The sequence below is a fragment of the Monodelphis domestica genome, chromosome 1 (assembly GCF_027887165.1).
Source record: "Monodelphis domestica isolate mMonDom1 chromosome 1, mMonDom1.pri, whole genome shotgun sequence".
Taxonomy (NCBI): domain Eukaryota; kingdom Metazoa; phylum Chordata; class Mammalia; order Didelphimorphia; family Didelphidae; genus Monodelphis; species Monodelphis domestica.
This window is the reverse complement of record NC_077227.1, coordinates 19182123-19197724: the sequence shown is the minus strand read 5'-3', so window position 1 is coordinate 19197724 and position 15602 is coordinate 19182123. Positions and strand designations below refer to the sequence as shown.

At 43.0% G+C, this 15602-nt stretch overlaps 1 protein-coding gene across 2 annotated transcripts in view; it reads left to right on the top strand.

Annotated features, from left to right (window-relative positions):
- IPMK (inositol polyphosphate multikinase) overlaps window positions 1-15602 on the top strand; it is a 75031-nt gene that overhangs the window by 26009 nt on the left and 33420 nt on the right. For both annotated transcript variants that reach the window (XM_001375674.5, XM_056795679.1), the window contains exon 3: window positions 15168-15264. In XM_001375674.5, the coding sequence (XP_001375711.3) occupies window positions 15168-15264 (97 nt within the window). The remainder of the gene's footprint in view (window positions 1-15167; window positions 15265-15602) is intronic.

Here is a 15602-nt window from a genome sequence, read left to right as displayed (position 1 = left end):
TTTTATTTGTGTGGAAAGTGATTTAATTCCTGTATTTGTTTTAGCAAATAGATTCCCAAGTATTTTTTATTGTTTGGAGTTAATTTAATGGAATTTCGCTTTCTATCTCTTGCTACTGGACTTTCTTTGTTCATTACATATAGATATGCTGATACAAAGTGATAATTTAGTTTCCTCATTACCTACTTTAACTCCTTCAATTGTTTTTCTCCTTTTATTGCTAAAGCTAGCATTTCTAGAAGAATATCAGCAATTCCATTCCGTTATTATATGTTTATTCCCAGGGTTAAGAGCTCTAAGGAAGGCAGAAAACTTTATTTTGATTATGACTAATATTGAATGACTCTTGCCCCTGATGCTTGGTTATTAATTAACTGTGTTGTTTTTTTTTTTAAACCCTTACCTTCCGTCTTGGAGTCAATGCTGTGTACTGGCTCCAAGGCAGAAGAGTGGTCAGGGCTAGGCAATGGGGGTCAAGTGACTTGCCCAGGGTCACACAGCTAGGAAGTGACTGAGGTCAGATTTGAACCTAGGACCTCCCGTCTCTAGGCCTGGTTCTCAATCCACTGAGCTACTCAGCTGCCCCCAATTAACTGTGTTTTAAGAGTTTGTCAAGCTCAGGACATGGACTTTTGGTATAGTCTATCTTGCCTGCATTTAATTATCATAGGATCCTGTTTGCACTTGGGTTGTCCTACTTGGGTTTTCTGTTTTGATTCCTTTAGCATTCTTCAGGGTGTGTCTGGGTCCATGAATGATCCCATCCTTGGCCATGTCCTGAGTGGCTCTTTCTGTGTCCTAGCATTGTTATTTGTTTACATAGTTAAGACAGTGACCAGTGACGCCCCTTTGTCCTTAAGAAATGAAATGGATGTTTCACAGAGGAACTAGGAGGGTCACTGAAGATGCCTGTTTTTTTGAGATCTCAGTTACTGTGAGGTTTGCTTCCCACAAATTTAGGAGACTTAACAAAACTTCTCTTTGGCATTTAAAGCCCTTTCTTTACTACTAAGTTCCAGCTTCCTTTTTCGGGCAAGTTTTGTTCAGCGAGTCCCTTCCCTCCACTCTTTTAAAAAATTCTCTTTGTCTTCGAATCAATACTGCCTATTGGTTCCATGGCAGAAGAACAGTAAGAGCTAAGCAATTGGGTTACAAGACGCTGCCCAAGGTATATAGCTAAGAAGTATCTGGGGTCAAATTTGAACCTCTCATCTCCAGTCTTCTTTCTCTATCCATTGAGCCACCTCCCTCTTTGACGATTAGATTTTATTGTTTGTCGTATAAAGGAATGTGCTTTTCATTTGTTGTCTGTCTGTCTCCATAGTTCACCTCTTCCCCTTAGCAGTGCTAGTTTTCTAGAAAGCTCAGCCCGAACACTGCCTCCTTTGTGAGGCTTCTGCTCCCTCCCTCCTCTCCCTAACTGCTAGGGCCTTCTTCCCAGAATTACATTGTATTATTTTGTGTATGTTTAGATGAGTGTGTGTTGGAGGGTAAGAAATGTTTCATGTTTGTTTTTGGATCTCCAGTGCCTGACAGTGGGAGGCCCGAGAAGAAATCATTCTGGATCGATGCATGTAGCAGGAGTGCCTGTGAATGATCTTGGGCACTTATTTCACAATAGTTGTAAGAAATTCTGTGACTATCACTCTTTCAGCTCTTTGGAGCCTGCCCGGCATTGTACGTACCTCATCTTATTTGGACCTCACAACAGGCCTCTTCCTCCCCATTTTCACATGTAAACTTCCATCTCTCCTCTCTGGGCCTCTGCCCAGGTATGTCCCCCAAACTTGGACTGCATCCCCAGTCATTTCTGACGCCTTTGTTGTCTTCAGAGTTCAGTGCGGGGCCACTTCCTACATGAAACCTTTCCTGGCCACTCAAGCTGCGAATCCTCCCCCTGCCGATACTTCATATATACCCAGAGTTGAAATCAAGTCAATTAACCGCGAAGACTTTAAAATAGAGAGTTGTTAAGCTTAGCCGGTGGAGGGAATCTCCACATTGGGAGCGCCTTGCATTAATGAACTCCCCCCCAGCAGGGAGAGACGTGAGACTGCTAGAGAAGGCTGTTTGGCCGCAGCTCCCCTTGCTCTAGCTGCCCTGTGGAGAGAGTGCTGGGGGGCCAGAGCCGGCAAGGGTGGCCTCCGCTCCCCCTGGGAGAGCCGAGGAGCCTGAGGATGGGCTTTTGTAAGACCCACCGAGCCAGCAGCTCTTCCTGCTCAGGGGCCAGGACGGGGATTGCTTTGTCAGCCTTGACGTCCCAGAGTCCTTCGGTGCTGGGCTAGAGTTGGAAGCAGGTAGGCCGACGCTTGTTCCTGCCTCAGCAGATATGGAATGTCCCTGCTTGGAACTCGGCTCTGAAGATGGACCATGTCAGCGGGGCAAACGGTGCCGTATGTGTTCTTACCCAGAACCTCATTCGGGGAATCATTTAGGAAATCATTTTTGGGCAGTAAGTAACATTGGGAAAGTGACTGCTGTAAAACACAGGACATTATTTTATGGCTGTTTACGACTCTTATCAGCAGTTGGCAGAGCAGTTCTCATTTGCCGATTATCCCGGAAATGAAGCGGGAGAGAGGGAAGAGCTGATTTTAAAGCTCTCCATTTCCTGGCACTGTTCTAGGCTACCTCTCCGTCCTTGATTCCAGTCTGTTCCGCTTGCCCCGCCTCAGAGAGGATCAGCCACCGTGCCCCTGGGCCTTTAAGCAGGCATTTGTGCTTGCCGGAGAACCTAACCTGCAAGGGGAGTTGCCATCTGTTCCTGTGACTCAGCCGATGTGACTGGCCCATCTGGGCTTGGTGTTGTACGCTGCCTGTGCTGCTCGGGCTCTGCCTAGTGTACGGTTAGAATTCTGCCCAGATAGGATTCGCGAAGAAAACTCAGTTTTTTCTTCCTCTTTTTGTTTCTTGAAGCTTTGGCTAATGTGTTTGGTTTTCAGCCAGCCTCCTATATTATAGGTAGAAGGATGGAAGTTATGGAAGGCCTTTTTTAGCTGGCAATTCATTGTGATCAAGGTGGGGAAATTTGTCTGTAATACCACAGATGTGTTGAAGGTCAAGAATTACTCAGAGGACCCAGAAGCTCAACCCTGAGCATTGAAGATGGAATTTTGCTCAAGAGAAGAGTATCGTTTAATGAGAATTATTAGGCCCATGGGGAAATTCTTAGCTCAGTCACAGACACATAAACACATCAGAGTAATTCCTCTTAGGGGGCAGCTCGGAGGTTCGGTGGATTGAAAGCAAAGCCTAGAGACAGAGACCTTAGGTTCAAATCTGACCTTTGACACTGAGAAGAGAAACTTGGCTTTTGGGGCTGGGTCTCTGTCTCTCAGGCTCTGAGCAGTAGAAGCTGACCAGGGGAGAAGCTTTTCAGTTGGTGGTCTATAAGAGAATTGAGCTGGCTAGGAGAAAAGGAGAGACTTTGAACTTTGTTTCTTTCTGCGGTTAAGCTGAGAGACCTGGATGATTTGTGAAGAACAAACATTTTGAATTGCTCTTGTCTTCCATCTCCCTAACTGTCTCAGAGTCGCAGTTTGTGACTGGAATACTTCCTCAAACCTTTCTAAAATTATCCCCATAATCTAGGGAAATCCTCATCCCTCTTACCTCAGTTTCCCATCCTGTTATCCCAATAAACCCCCTGACTGAGGAAAAAAAAAATACATTGTGACCCTGGACAAGTCACATAATTCCCATTGCCTAACCCTTACCACTCTTCTGCCTTAGAACCAATACATAGTATTGATTCCAAGATGGAAGGTCAAGGTTTTTTTTAAAGAAAAAGAATAATTTCTGTTAATAGGAATAGAATTAAAAATTTTTTTGATGCCATTCTTAAGTGGCTCGATTATATCTCCACCCCCTACCCTCCCCCCTTCATTAAGTTCTATCTTGCAATAGAAAAAAGGTAAATAAAACTAATGATAATCATGGCAGCTTCTGACAGCATGTGTGAAATTCATGCATAGTCTTCTACTTCTGTACTGAAAAGAAAATAGAATTCTTTTTCTTTTTTAAAACCCTTTCTGACTTAGTAACCACTCTTAAGACAGAAAGGAAAGGACTTAAAAATTGGGGCTAAGTGTCTTGTCTTGCCCAGGGTCCCTCAGCTAGTAGCTGAGGTCCAATTTGAATCCACGTTCTCCTTTCTCCAGGCCTGATACTCTATCCTCTGCGCCACATGGCTGCTCCTAGAAAAAAGAATTCTTTTTTCCTTTTTTCAATATTTATTTTATTTTAATAACAGATTTCCACACACGTTTTCCAAAGTTATATGATTCATGTTGTCTCCTACCCTTTTTCCCTCCCCCATCCCAGAGCTGACAAGCAATTCAGTCTGGGTTATACATGTATTATCATGCAATATAGATTTCCATTTTATTCATTTTTGTAAGTGAATAATCTTGTTAAACCAAAACCCCAAATTCTATAGTCAGCTAAACAAGTGATAAATTATGTTTTCATCTACATTTATACTCCCAAAATTCTTTCTCTTGAAGTGGATAGCATTCTTTTTCTTAAGTCTGTTAGAATTGTCTTGAATCATTTTATTGCTGTTAGTAGCAAAGTCTATCACATTTGCTTGTTCCACAATATTTCAGTTACTGTGTATAATGGTTCTTCCAGTTCTGCTTATTTTACTCTGCTTCAGTTCATATAGGTCTTTCTAGTTCTTTCTGAAATCATCCTGTTCATCATTCCTTATAGCATAATAGTATTCCATCACCATCATATACCACAGTTTGTTCAGCCATTCCCCAATTGTGCATGTCCCTTTAGTTTCCAATTCTTAGCCACCACAAAAAGAGCATCTATAAATATTTTTTGTACAAACAGGTCCTTTCCCATTTCTCTTTTATTTCTTTAGGATACAGACCTAGTGGTGTTGCTGTATTAAAAGGAATGCATTCTTTTATAGTCTGTTGGACATAATTCCATATTGTCCTCCAGAATGGTTGAATCAATTGACAACTCCACCAGCAATGCATTAGTGTCCCAATTTTGCCACATTCCCTCCAACATTTATTATTTTCCTTTACTGTCATATTGGCCAGTCTAATGGGTGTGAGGTGGGAGCCTGAGAGTTGGAAAAAAGAATTTTTACCAGTAATTGCATACTCCCAGGATGATCCTTGGCCATGCAGTTGAAGCTCTCTGGATCTTACTTTATTCATCCGTATAAGAAAGAGTGTTTGACTGTATATGACCTCTGATATATTTCAATGATACTGACCCTAAAAATATTAGGCATTCATTCCTGAAAAAATGGTGACATTAGGTTATCACTTGAGATCTCTTTTAGCCAAGTGGGTTCTGGCTTACTGCCATTTGAGAGAGTGGAAGCCATTTCTCTTGTCTACTGGGGAAAGAGGACACTCGGGATGAGCAAAGAATGCTTTCTCTGATAGCGCCCTGGAAGAGGGGGAGAGGGATTGTCCTTTCTGAGTAGAGCCTCTGATCGGAGCTGCTGAACACAAAGGGCACCCAAGACTCAGTAGAAGACCGGGAGGCCCTCCTTTTTGGTCATGCCAGGTCGCATGCTGGGATCTAAGCCTATCCCTCAGCTCCTCCTTCAAGGTCTTATCCTGTATATTTTCAAACCCTCACAACTCTGAAGGACACGGTGCCCTCTTGGTTTTCTTCCTACCTGATTGTTCCTTCTCTGTTTCCTTTACTGACCCATCTTCCTCTTCCTGAGCCCTCCTTTCTCTTTATTAACTGAAGGCCATAATTACTTCTGGGTAGATGACTCTCAAATCTATCCTGTATGAAGAAACTCCCTAGAGAGATGACTTGGTTAGGGTTGCACAGCCAATACTTCCTTCCTGTTACCTCCTCTGTGAGACCCTTTCCTGAGCCTCACAAATCATTAATGTTATGCGCCCCCCCCCCCCAAGTCCCATTCTGACTTTATATTTCCTTTGTACATGTTGCCAGAGCCTCCTAATTCCCCACTTCCCACCCCAGAATGAAAGCTCCTTGAGGGCAGAGTCTTTCTTTCCTCTTTATGTTCCAAATTCCTCCTTGCTGAATTGAATCAGGACCTTTGAAATATGCCTTTCTGACCACAGCCTTTCCTTCCCAGTCTATTTCGGATGAAGCAAGCCTCCTTGGTCTTCTTGTGACTCCCAGGCTCTAGACCCCCATCTCCTTTTCTTACTCTGATCTCTCTTTCCTCTCTACCTATTCTTGACTCCAGGACCTGCTACTTGAATAGTTCATTGGTGTCCCTTCCAAAACATATTTCTTTGTTCCTTAGTTTTCCATTGTTCCTGAAATTATGTACCGAGATAGGAGGCTCTCTGATCCTTACACCACCTCACATCCCCCTTCTGATTGACCTGCCCATCCTAAATCAGTGAGTTTACCCCTAGGCTAATTCCCTTTCAGTATTATCCAGTTTAATGTGATTCCATGTCGAGGTTAGGATTATTTCTTTGTACTAACAGACATTAATATACATCTAGACAGTTAAGGACAAGCAACTAATCTTAATACATAATATCATTAGGAGTAATTAAATTATGTTAAATAGTTGAATAGAATCTAATATTGGATTATAAACATGTACTTGCCTGACCTCAAAAATGGCCTAACTAGAGGACTTCCACCATGTGACCTGAGGCGTAAATGCCAACATGAGGAAGGGGATATCATCTGGACCGCTTTCCTTTGACATTTCTCCTCACCCACCTGGGGGGTGGGGGGGTGGAGATAGCATTCTATTGCTCATCTTATGAGCCCTTTAGTCAGTGCTGGTTGTATAGCCAAGATGCCTGTCCATCTCGTCAGCAGAGATGACCCATATCTTATCCTTCTCGTGATCACTCATGGAAAGTCCCCTGAGTTATCTTTGGAGCCCCTTGACTCTTTGTCATTTCCCTCTGGGGCCCAACATTGAGTGGTGACAGTCTCCTCACCAGCTGATAACCCTTTGACTATGGGCTGGCCGTGTGTATGTGGGGCAGTTTGGCCCCATTATCCTAGGACTACCCCATTGCTTTGGGTCCACTAGCTGGAGGAGTTGGGGGGGGGGCAGGGATTGCAGGTCTGTTGGCCCAGAACCACCAATGAGAATGTGTTTTAGGAGTTATAAATATTGTACTCTGGAGCACGAAGGTGTCTCAGACTGTGAGGAATATCTGGAATCCTATTGGTTGAAAGTAGCCAGGTCCTGTTAATAAATAGTTATTGGCTAGGAGCTCTGCCTTAGTTGTCTTATTGCAGGTTGGACATATTTTTTGTGTTACACTGATAAATGTGGACAGAGAAATATATGGCATAAATGGAGCTGATCTTACAGAGTATACTTTTATGGAATATAAGTATAGCAGAGCCCTTACTGCTGCTTTAGAGTTCTTCTTCTCTTAATACTTCCATTCCTGTTTTATCCTTCACAGAGAAACAATGAAATAGTTGCCACTTTCCTCATGGGCTTATCCTTATCCCCATTCCCTCAGAAATTTGTAGCTAATGACTTAGATCTTTTTACTGAGAAGACTGAGGCCATCAGATGGGACTTCCTTTGCTTTTTTTCACAGCCCCAGCATCATGATCCACTTTCTTTTCATTCTTCAGAGATGAAGAGGTCTTCTATTTCCTTACTAAATTTTCTTCCTCCCCAGGCTTTGGATGAAGTTAAGACTCCGGGATTATGTGTATTTGGCTTTTCCTTGTGTTTTCAAAGTTAGCAAGGACAGATATGGGTTGTAGTGATGTCCCTCTTCTCTTTTCAGAAATCTTCATTGGCTCCTTGTTGTTCATTCCTGAAAATTCAGACTCCTTTCAGGGCAAAGTAGGTTGAGATATTTCCCCCAGGGATTCTGTTCTCTATGTTATAAGGTCCTCTTTGGTTCCCTGCTCCTGTTTCAGGCTTGGTTCTTATTCCTCTCCCCCAGAGTCTTTAGCCCTCTAGGATCCCTAGGACATCCTGTACTTTAAAGCCTCTGTCTGCTGGTTTGGAGAGAGGGAGGGAATAAACTTTTTTATAGTGCCTTGGCTCTGTGCCAAGTGCTTTATAAATATTATCTCATTTGATCATAAAACCAATCCTTCAAGGCAGTTGCTATTATCTTCATCATCCCTATTTTACAGTTGAAGAAACAGACCAATAGAAGTTAAGTGACTTGTCCAAAGTCTCAGCTAGTAAGTGTCTGAGGTTGGATTTGAACCCAGGTCTTTCTGAAATCCAGGCCCAGTGCTCTATCACTGCACAGGCTGGTTGCATCTTCAATGCCTCTTTTTTTGACAAAAAAGCATGAAAATGTTCTTGGTGTGGGTGGACAGTCTCTTATTTATAGAACTGTTGACAAATGATTTTGTTTCTATTTTTTTCTATTATATAACTTAATATATAATTGATATCTTAAGAGTTTTTCCAGGACAATATTTCTATTTCCATGTCTGCAGAGTTGTTTGAGAGAGAGTGGTTCAAAGATTCAGAGGAAGACGATTGTTATTCATAATAAAGACCTCAGTAATCTCAAAGAAGGCCGCCTGGCTTGGCTCACAATGTGCTTTTTTTTTTTCAGTTTGAAAAATAGATGTTTTTTCTTGTATATTGTCACCAAGTTCTCTTTCCTGACTAAATAATGATAGGAGATAATAAATGAATGTAGTAATAGTGACAGATATGTTTTAGTCAGTTTTTCACGGGAAACAATGATGGGTCATCATGGAGCTTGAATGATGAGCAGTATATGTTCCTTGGGACCATTGATAGTCATCGAGGAGACTGAAGCTTGAGTTAATGGAACATAATTCTGTGGTTTGATGTCTGTACTAGACAGATTTGCATATGAATGAGTATGGCCCACCTCTGTAGCAAAACCTGTTGAGTCTAGGCCCTTTGGCAGTCGGTGCTCTTCTGTGTAGTGCAGAGAAGGTCTTTCCATTTTTCACTCTCCAAAGATTTATTGAGTGCTTATGATGTTGAAGGTGCTGTGTTTTCGAAGTAAGATCTCATTGTCTGTTACTTGTATGCCACCTGCCTTTCCCACTCTGTCCATTCTGTCCTCTTCTCCAAGAGAGAATCCATAGGGGAAAGAATACAAAATTGGAAGGAGATCGTGCAGAAGTGCCATGATGTGGAGAGTTCTTTAAAGAGTGGGAATGTTCTACATGAATTAATGTCATGCACCTGAAATAGGGCTTGAGGAAGGGAACCTGATTTGGCTTAACTGTTGTGACAAGGAAATCACTTTAAAAGACTGATATATATTCATTTAAGGTCGCCAAGGAATTCAGCTATGTAATTCCTAAATGAAAACTTAAGTCAGCAGTCAATCTTTTATGGAGTTTAATTACAATAGGAGGAAGTAATTAGAGATAGAGAGAGAGAAAAAAGGGAGAGAAGGGAATAGGGCTTAAATACCCCTTCTGTTTAGGCTGGGCCAAAAGGCCCAAGCCCTTAGATAGCTGGGGCAAAGAAAAGAGATCAGTCCCTATTACTCACGTGACCAAAATGGAGAAACAGTCTCAGAGGCCCCCACTTTCAGCTTCCTTCAGAGCAAGCTTCTCAGAGCACACACCAACCACACCGACCAACTTCTAAAAAACCCCCTCCAGTCTTCAGCCCCCCTATCCTTAAGGAAACCATCCAAGTTGCCTCCCCTCAGTTCTCACATCTACCAATCACTGTCCATCAATTTCCCTGTGCCAATGGAGGCTCTAGCTTAACCCAGGACCGCCCAGAGGCTTTGCACATGTCTGTTGAAGGTCATAATTTCAAATAATTAAATCTTTGATCCTTTGCTACAGCCCTTTCTAAATCCTGTTAACCTGAGTAGGGTAGAGATTGGAATAATTAAATTTTGATCTATGCTGCAGCCCTTCCTCAATCCTGTTAGGACTGAATAGGGTGGAGATTGATTCCAAGTATCTCCATTGTATCAATTCTAAAATCAATCATGACTCAAAGAAATTCCTGTTCTATGCTTAAGCATAGGTCAAAGTCCTTTCCATTGTTCAGCAAAAGGTTTCTGTCCTAAAGTAATCTTAAGAAGGGAGGAGAAGGAACCTCCCATGCCAATGGGGTTCACATTCCAATAGCCAAGACCCACTATCAATAGGAAATTTTCCAAGTATGAAATTTCCCAATGGTGAAATTTCCAACATTTATAAGTCTAAGAAATTTTGAGGTTTACACTGTTTTAATACTTTCTTATCAAAATGTGAAAGGAAGATTTGAAATTTGTATTGTTGACAGGTTTGAATTTCTGTTTTATTGTGGATAGGAGTTTCTTTTGCTCTTCTCAGGGCTAAAGTAGGAACCAAAAAGAGAATCCCCAAAAGCAGATTATCTAGGTTATGGCTTTCTTCGAAAATGGTTTTCTGAACAAGGTATTGCGTAGAAGAATCAAGATGAATTTGAAGAATAAAGTGGCACAGTCGGGTGGTAGCAATTTTGAAATTTTTTTGTTCTTTTAAGAGTTTCTCAAATCATATCTCTATAGTTCTTGTCATATTTCTTCCGTTACAGAATCTAAGTATAGGAGTCTGTAAACTCTAGGCCAGGGAGCTTGACTCTGATTCTTGTTAAGATTCTAGCATTAAAGTGAATGTAGCATTAAAGTAAGGGTTAATGAATGTTTGGAAAAGACACTGTGATAACAAGGGTCCAGCGAAGCTTCGCTTTCTCTTTTCACAGTTACTAGACTAGAAGATTGTACATAAGCCAAATACTGTACATTTCGTTTGTCTAGATTTTAGCAAAATATTTGATAGTTATGTTAATTCTTGGGGAAAAGCTGGAGGGATGTGGGCTGGGTTATAGAAGAATTAGGTGGACGTGGACCTTGTGAAGAGATTCAATGAGTATTGTAGAACTAGGGGATTAATGGGACTTGAGTTCAAATCCCAATTTAGTTTTCTTCACTATATGTGACCTTAGAGAAATCCTTTCCCTTTTCTGCACCTCCATTTTTCTCATCTATAAAAGGAGGGAGACCTTTAGTACCCTCTCACTCATTATCTATGATCATAAACTCCTTTGGTGACAATGGCAGATGAGCATTCATTAACGCTTCATTGTCACTTGAGGGGGACACAGCTTGGGGTCTTGTGTTTGGAAATGACTAGATGAAGCCACAGTTCAAATTTGGAGCTGTGAATTCATCCATTTGAATGTTCTCTCAAGCTAGGCAGATTTGGGTTTCGGGGTCCTATCTGTGCCTGTCTACCCTCCTCCTTGTTTTCCCCACAGATTTGCCATAGAGAGTCCACCCATTGGGTGGGAGGCTGTCTTCATTTTCTCCTGACACTCAGAATATGCCATTTGAGCCTTGTGACTGGCCATGGCTCCTCCTCGCCACGTGGCTGACTCATCTCTTTTTAGAAGACGTTTCCTGATGACATTTCTCCTGTTCAAAGAACCTCCCAGTAGTTGCATGGTTCAGCCTGTTTACATCCAACCTGCCCTTTGCCTTCTAGGGGATTCTCACTTTCCGTTTTTTAGAAGCTGCATCCTATGTTTTGGGGCTGTTCCAAAGCACTGCAGGAATGTTGGTGCTTAAGCGATGGGTCTTGGTTTCTTGGAGAAACTGAGCCTATTAAAGGAGCTTTGCAAGCTGCTCTTTTCCTGTTCATTCGCTGGCCGCCTTGTTGTCCATTTGTGTGTTAGTTAACTAGCATTTACAATGTGCCTACTATGTGCCAGGCTCTGTGCCAAGTGTTGGGAATCCAAAAGAGACAAAAGGACAGCCAGCACCTGCTTTCAGGGAGCTTGTCCTCTGGGGGGAGGCGGGGGGGGGGGGACAACATATAAACTATTACGGATAAATGATATAAATGAGGCAAACTGAACTGGAGAGAAGCAACAGAGGGAAGAGACTAGCATTGCCGGGGATCAGGGAAAGCTTCTTGTCTAGGAACACCAGGAAGCGTAGGTGAGGAGGGGGCGCAGTATTCCAGGCTTGGGAGATGCCTGGAGTCAGAAGATGGGGAGGGGTCCTGTTTGTGGAACAGCCAGGAGAACAGTCACTGGATTGCAGACTGGAGACTGGGGCAGGGGGCAAAGTCAGGTGGAAGAAAGCTAGAGAGAGGGGCCAGACCAGGTGAAGAAGGGCTTGATCCACCACCATGGTGCATACCACCTGCTTCTTTGCCTTCTCTGTTCAGGAGGGGCTAACCACCTTTTGGGCAAGATGGTTGCCAGCCTACGGTTCTAGGCCCTCCCCCTCCACATTTCCCTCCAGCTCCTCCCCACTGGGGACACAACTGAATGAGTTTGGGTCTTGGTGGGGAGCTAGAGTGAGGAGGGGCAGAATGTGTGGGAGCAGAGGAGAGTGGGAAGAGTGAAAGAGGGAGAGAAAACGCAATTAGCAGCCATTTCAGTTTACAAATCGATAAACCAGCATTCCAATTAATTAATTAAGGAAAAATTTCCGTGGTTCCATGATTGATGTTCTTCCCCTCTCCTCCCACCCCCTCCCACAGCCAACATGCAATTCCACCGGGTTTTACATGTGTCATTGATCCGGACCTATTTCCATATTATTGATATTTGCACCAGAGTGAAGAAACCTCTCAGTGCAGGCTGAAACCTCCGCAAGCTAAAACTGTCATAGGGAGTTGCTTGGAGCAGCCAGAGGTTGAAGGACTTTTCCCAACGAGCTAGTGGTATTCGAACTTGGCTTTCCAAAATAATCAGCTCATTTTGGTAGCATTTGGAGGTCCCCAAAGCATGGTCCATGCAGTCTCTCACTTGATTCGCTTCCCCTGGGAGGCAAATGTGAAAAGTGAGGCCTCGAGTAGTTAAATGATAGCTTTTAAAGTGTCAGCATTGGGATTTGAACTCGGATCATTTTGTCTCAAAGTCAAGCAGTCAGTCAGCCAGCCTCTCTGTTGCTTTAGGTTGCCTGTTCAGCTTTCTTATTTTGAGAGGTGATTAAAGCTTAGTTTGCACACTTAACTTAGTACTAGTGAGTTATCTTTCACTGATTGGAGTGACAGTTCCTATGCTGCTGTGGCTTAAAAGAAAAGAAACCCCAGAAAACGGCTCAGCTGGTTATGACGTTGGTATAACTTAGTGGAATTGGGCCTGGCTTCTTGGCCTGCATTTTTCTTGTGTACAGTAAAGATTTATGTCTGTATTGTAGGTTTGACCTCACATTGGCCTCAACAGTTTTTTGTTTTGAAAAGAGGATCTTAAAGTATTAAAATATTTCTCGAAACCATTTTCCCCACTATATTAATGGCATTTGAACCCAAAATATTATGTGACCAAAAATTTCCCAAATATGGGAAAAAGTGCAGCAATTAAATAAATCTATTTATAACATAGCATTTATCCCCAGGACCTAGCATGGGGCCTGGCTAAGTGCATATGAGAGGCAGGATTTGAACCCAAGTCCACTGACTTTTTCTATGATACTCTGCATCTACCTGCCCTTCTCTCTCTCTCTCTCTCTCTCTCTCTCTCTCTCTTTAAACCTTTACCTTCTGTCTTGGAGTCAATACTGTGTATTGGCTCCAGGGCAGAAGAGCAGTAAGGGCTAGGCACTGGAGGTCAAGTGACTTGCCCAGGGTCACACAGCTGGGAAGTATCTGAGGTCAGATTTGAACCTAGGACCTCCCGTCTCTAGGCCTGGCTCTCAATCCACTGAGCTACCCAGCTGCCCCCTACCTGCTCTTCTCTTGGATCTTTGGAAATAGCTCTGTTGTTTCCTGTTGCTCCAACATTCCCATAGAACCTTATTTTGCATAGTATGTGCTCAGGATTCTAATTAAGGTAGCTTCTTTTGGGGTGTTGGCCATCTCCATTTGATTGTAAACATAGAGAAGTCACAGCTGTGTTTCTCGTAATTTGGTTCAGTTCAGTTTTAGGGCGCTGGGCTACGTGCTGGGTATAAAGACAATGAACACAATCCAGTCCTGCCTTCCTGGGGTTTTCTGACTCCTCTTTCTCCTGCTGAGTTTAGCAATCGTTTATCTAAGCTTTTAGGTTTGCAGAGTGCTTTACCACAACTCTGAGCGCCTAGATGCTGTTATCTCCATTTTATAGAGGAGGAAACGGAGCCAGATAGGTTTAGTGACTTGGCCAGGGTCATGCAGCCTGAGGCAGTGGTCGAACTGAAGTCTTCCTGACTCCAGGCCCAGCACTCTTCATGGTAGCATGACTGTCTGCTTGGCCAGCAATGCAGGGTGAGCTCAGAGGAGCCTGATGCAAAGTCGAGGGGAGAGCTGCAGACAGAAGGTTCTGGAAGGCCCTAAGCTGGGGGTCGGCGTACCAGCACGTGTTTGCCCTGAGAAAATGCCCCCCAACTGAACTTGGGAGAAGAAGAGCCCTTCAGGCAACAGCACGAGGCACGGAGGATGCTGGTAATGGGAAAGACCGCTGAAGGGTGAGGAGCGCTTGGTAATGCGTTCTGTGCATCGTTTGGGGGACACAGTGAGAGCCACCCCTCAGGAAGCTGATTTTGGCAGCTTTGAGAATTGTTGGATGAGAGAGAAGAGGGCGAGCAGCCAGGAGGCTTGGGACAGGGAGCAAGCGAGCAAGCAGTGAGGTTTGATTTGTCATTAATCCGGTGCTCCCTTCTGGGAGAACAAAGGCACATGCCGAATTTAGTGGGGCAGGATCGATCGGCTGGACTTTGAAGTGCCGATGAGCACACTTAGTCTTCTTATGTGAGCCTTGGGAATTGCTGGTGTCTCAGCTCTCTCTTCTCATCTGTAGATAATTAAGACTGGTTATGCTTTTTTTAAGCTTTTAGTTCTAGTACCTCCCAAATAGATCTTTCAACATAATTTTGAAAAATACAAAGATTAAATTTTTAGTACTTTTTATTAGTCTTGTTGTACAACTGTAATATTAATTAATCAACCAATTAACTGGGATTAGCAAAGGATTCCCAAATTTGACTTCTGCCTTTCCGAGATGATTGGATTGTTGATGGAGAGCCAGGTGTTCTTGGGGCATCTTGGTCAATGCTCGCATTTTACCTTTGCCCAGGTTGGGGAACAGAGTGGGTAAGGGACCAGCCCAGGTTCACCCAGGCAGTAAGTGGCAGAGCCCATAGCCCATGCCTTCCGCCCTAATTCTCCACTATGCCACACACTGCCAATCATGGATTGCTGGTAGGAAAGACTAGCAAGGAGTTAGGGGTCCATCTTCATCTATTAAAAAACATTAAAGAAAACTGTTTTTTCCTTTTGTTTTCTAGGTTTATGCTGCTGATTGTGGGGACAGTGTTCTCCTAGAGCTACGGAAATATTTGCCAAAATATTATGGCATCTGGTCACCACCTACTGCACCAAATGGTAATGCATTTTTTCCCCCTCAATTTTCTACTTATGATTGCTAAAAGTGACTTTGGGAGTTAACATGAAATCGAAATCAAACTTGATAACAGTAGGGGAAAAAAAGGAACTCAATTCGCACATTTAATTCTTTCCTCAGTCAAAAATTGATGAGAGAATTAGGTTTTACAAATCCATTTAAAATGTCTAAAATGAAATATGTAAAACAAATTATCAGCTTTCTAATAATTAAGCTAGAAGACACATACTGGCTGTTTATTCCAAATTTACTCATTTGTTTTCCTTTTTTTTCACTGCTATCTTTTTCTGTCCCTTGGCTAAGAGTACAGAAATGTCTA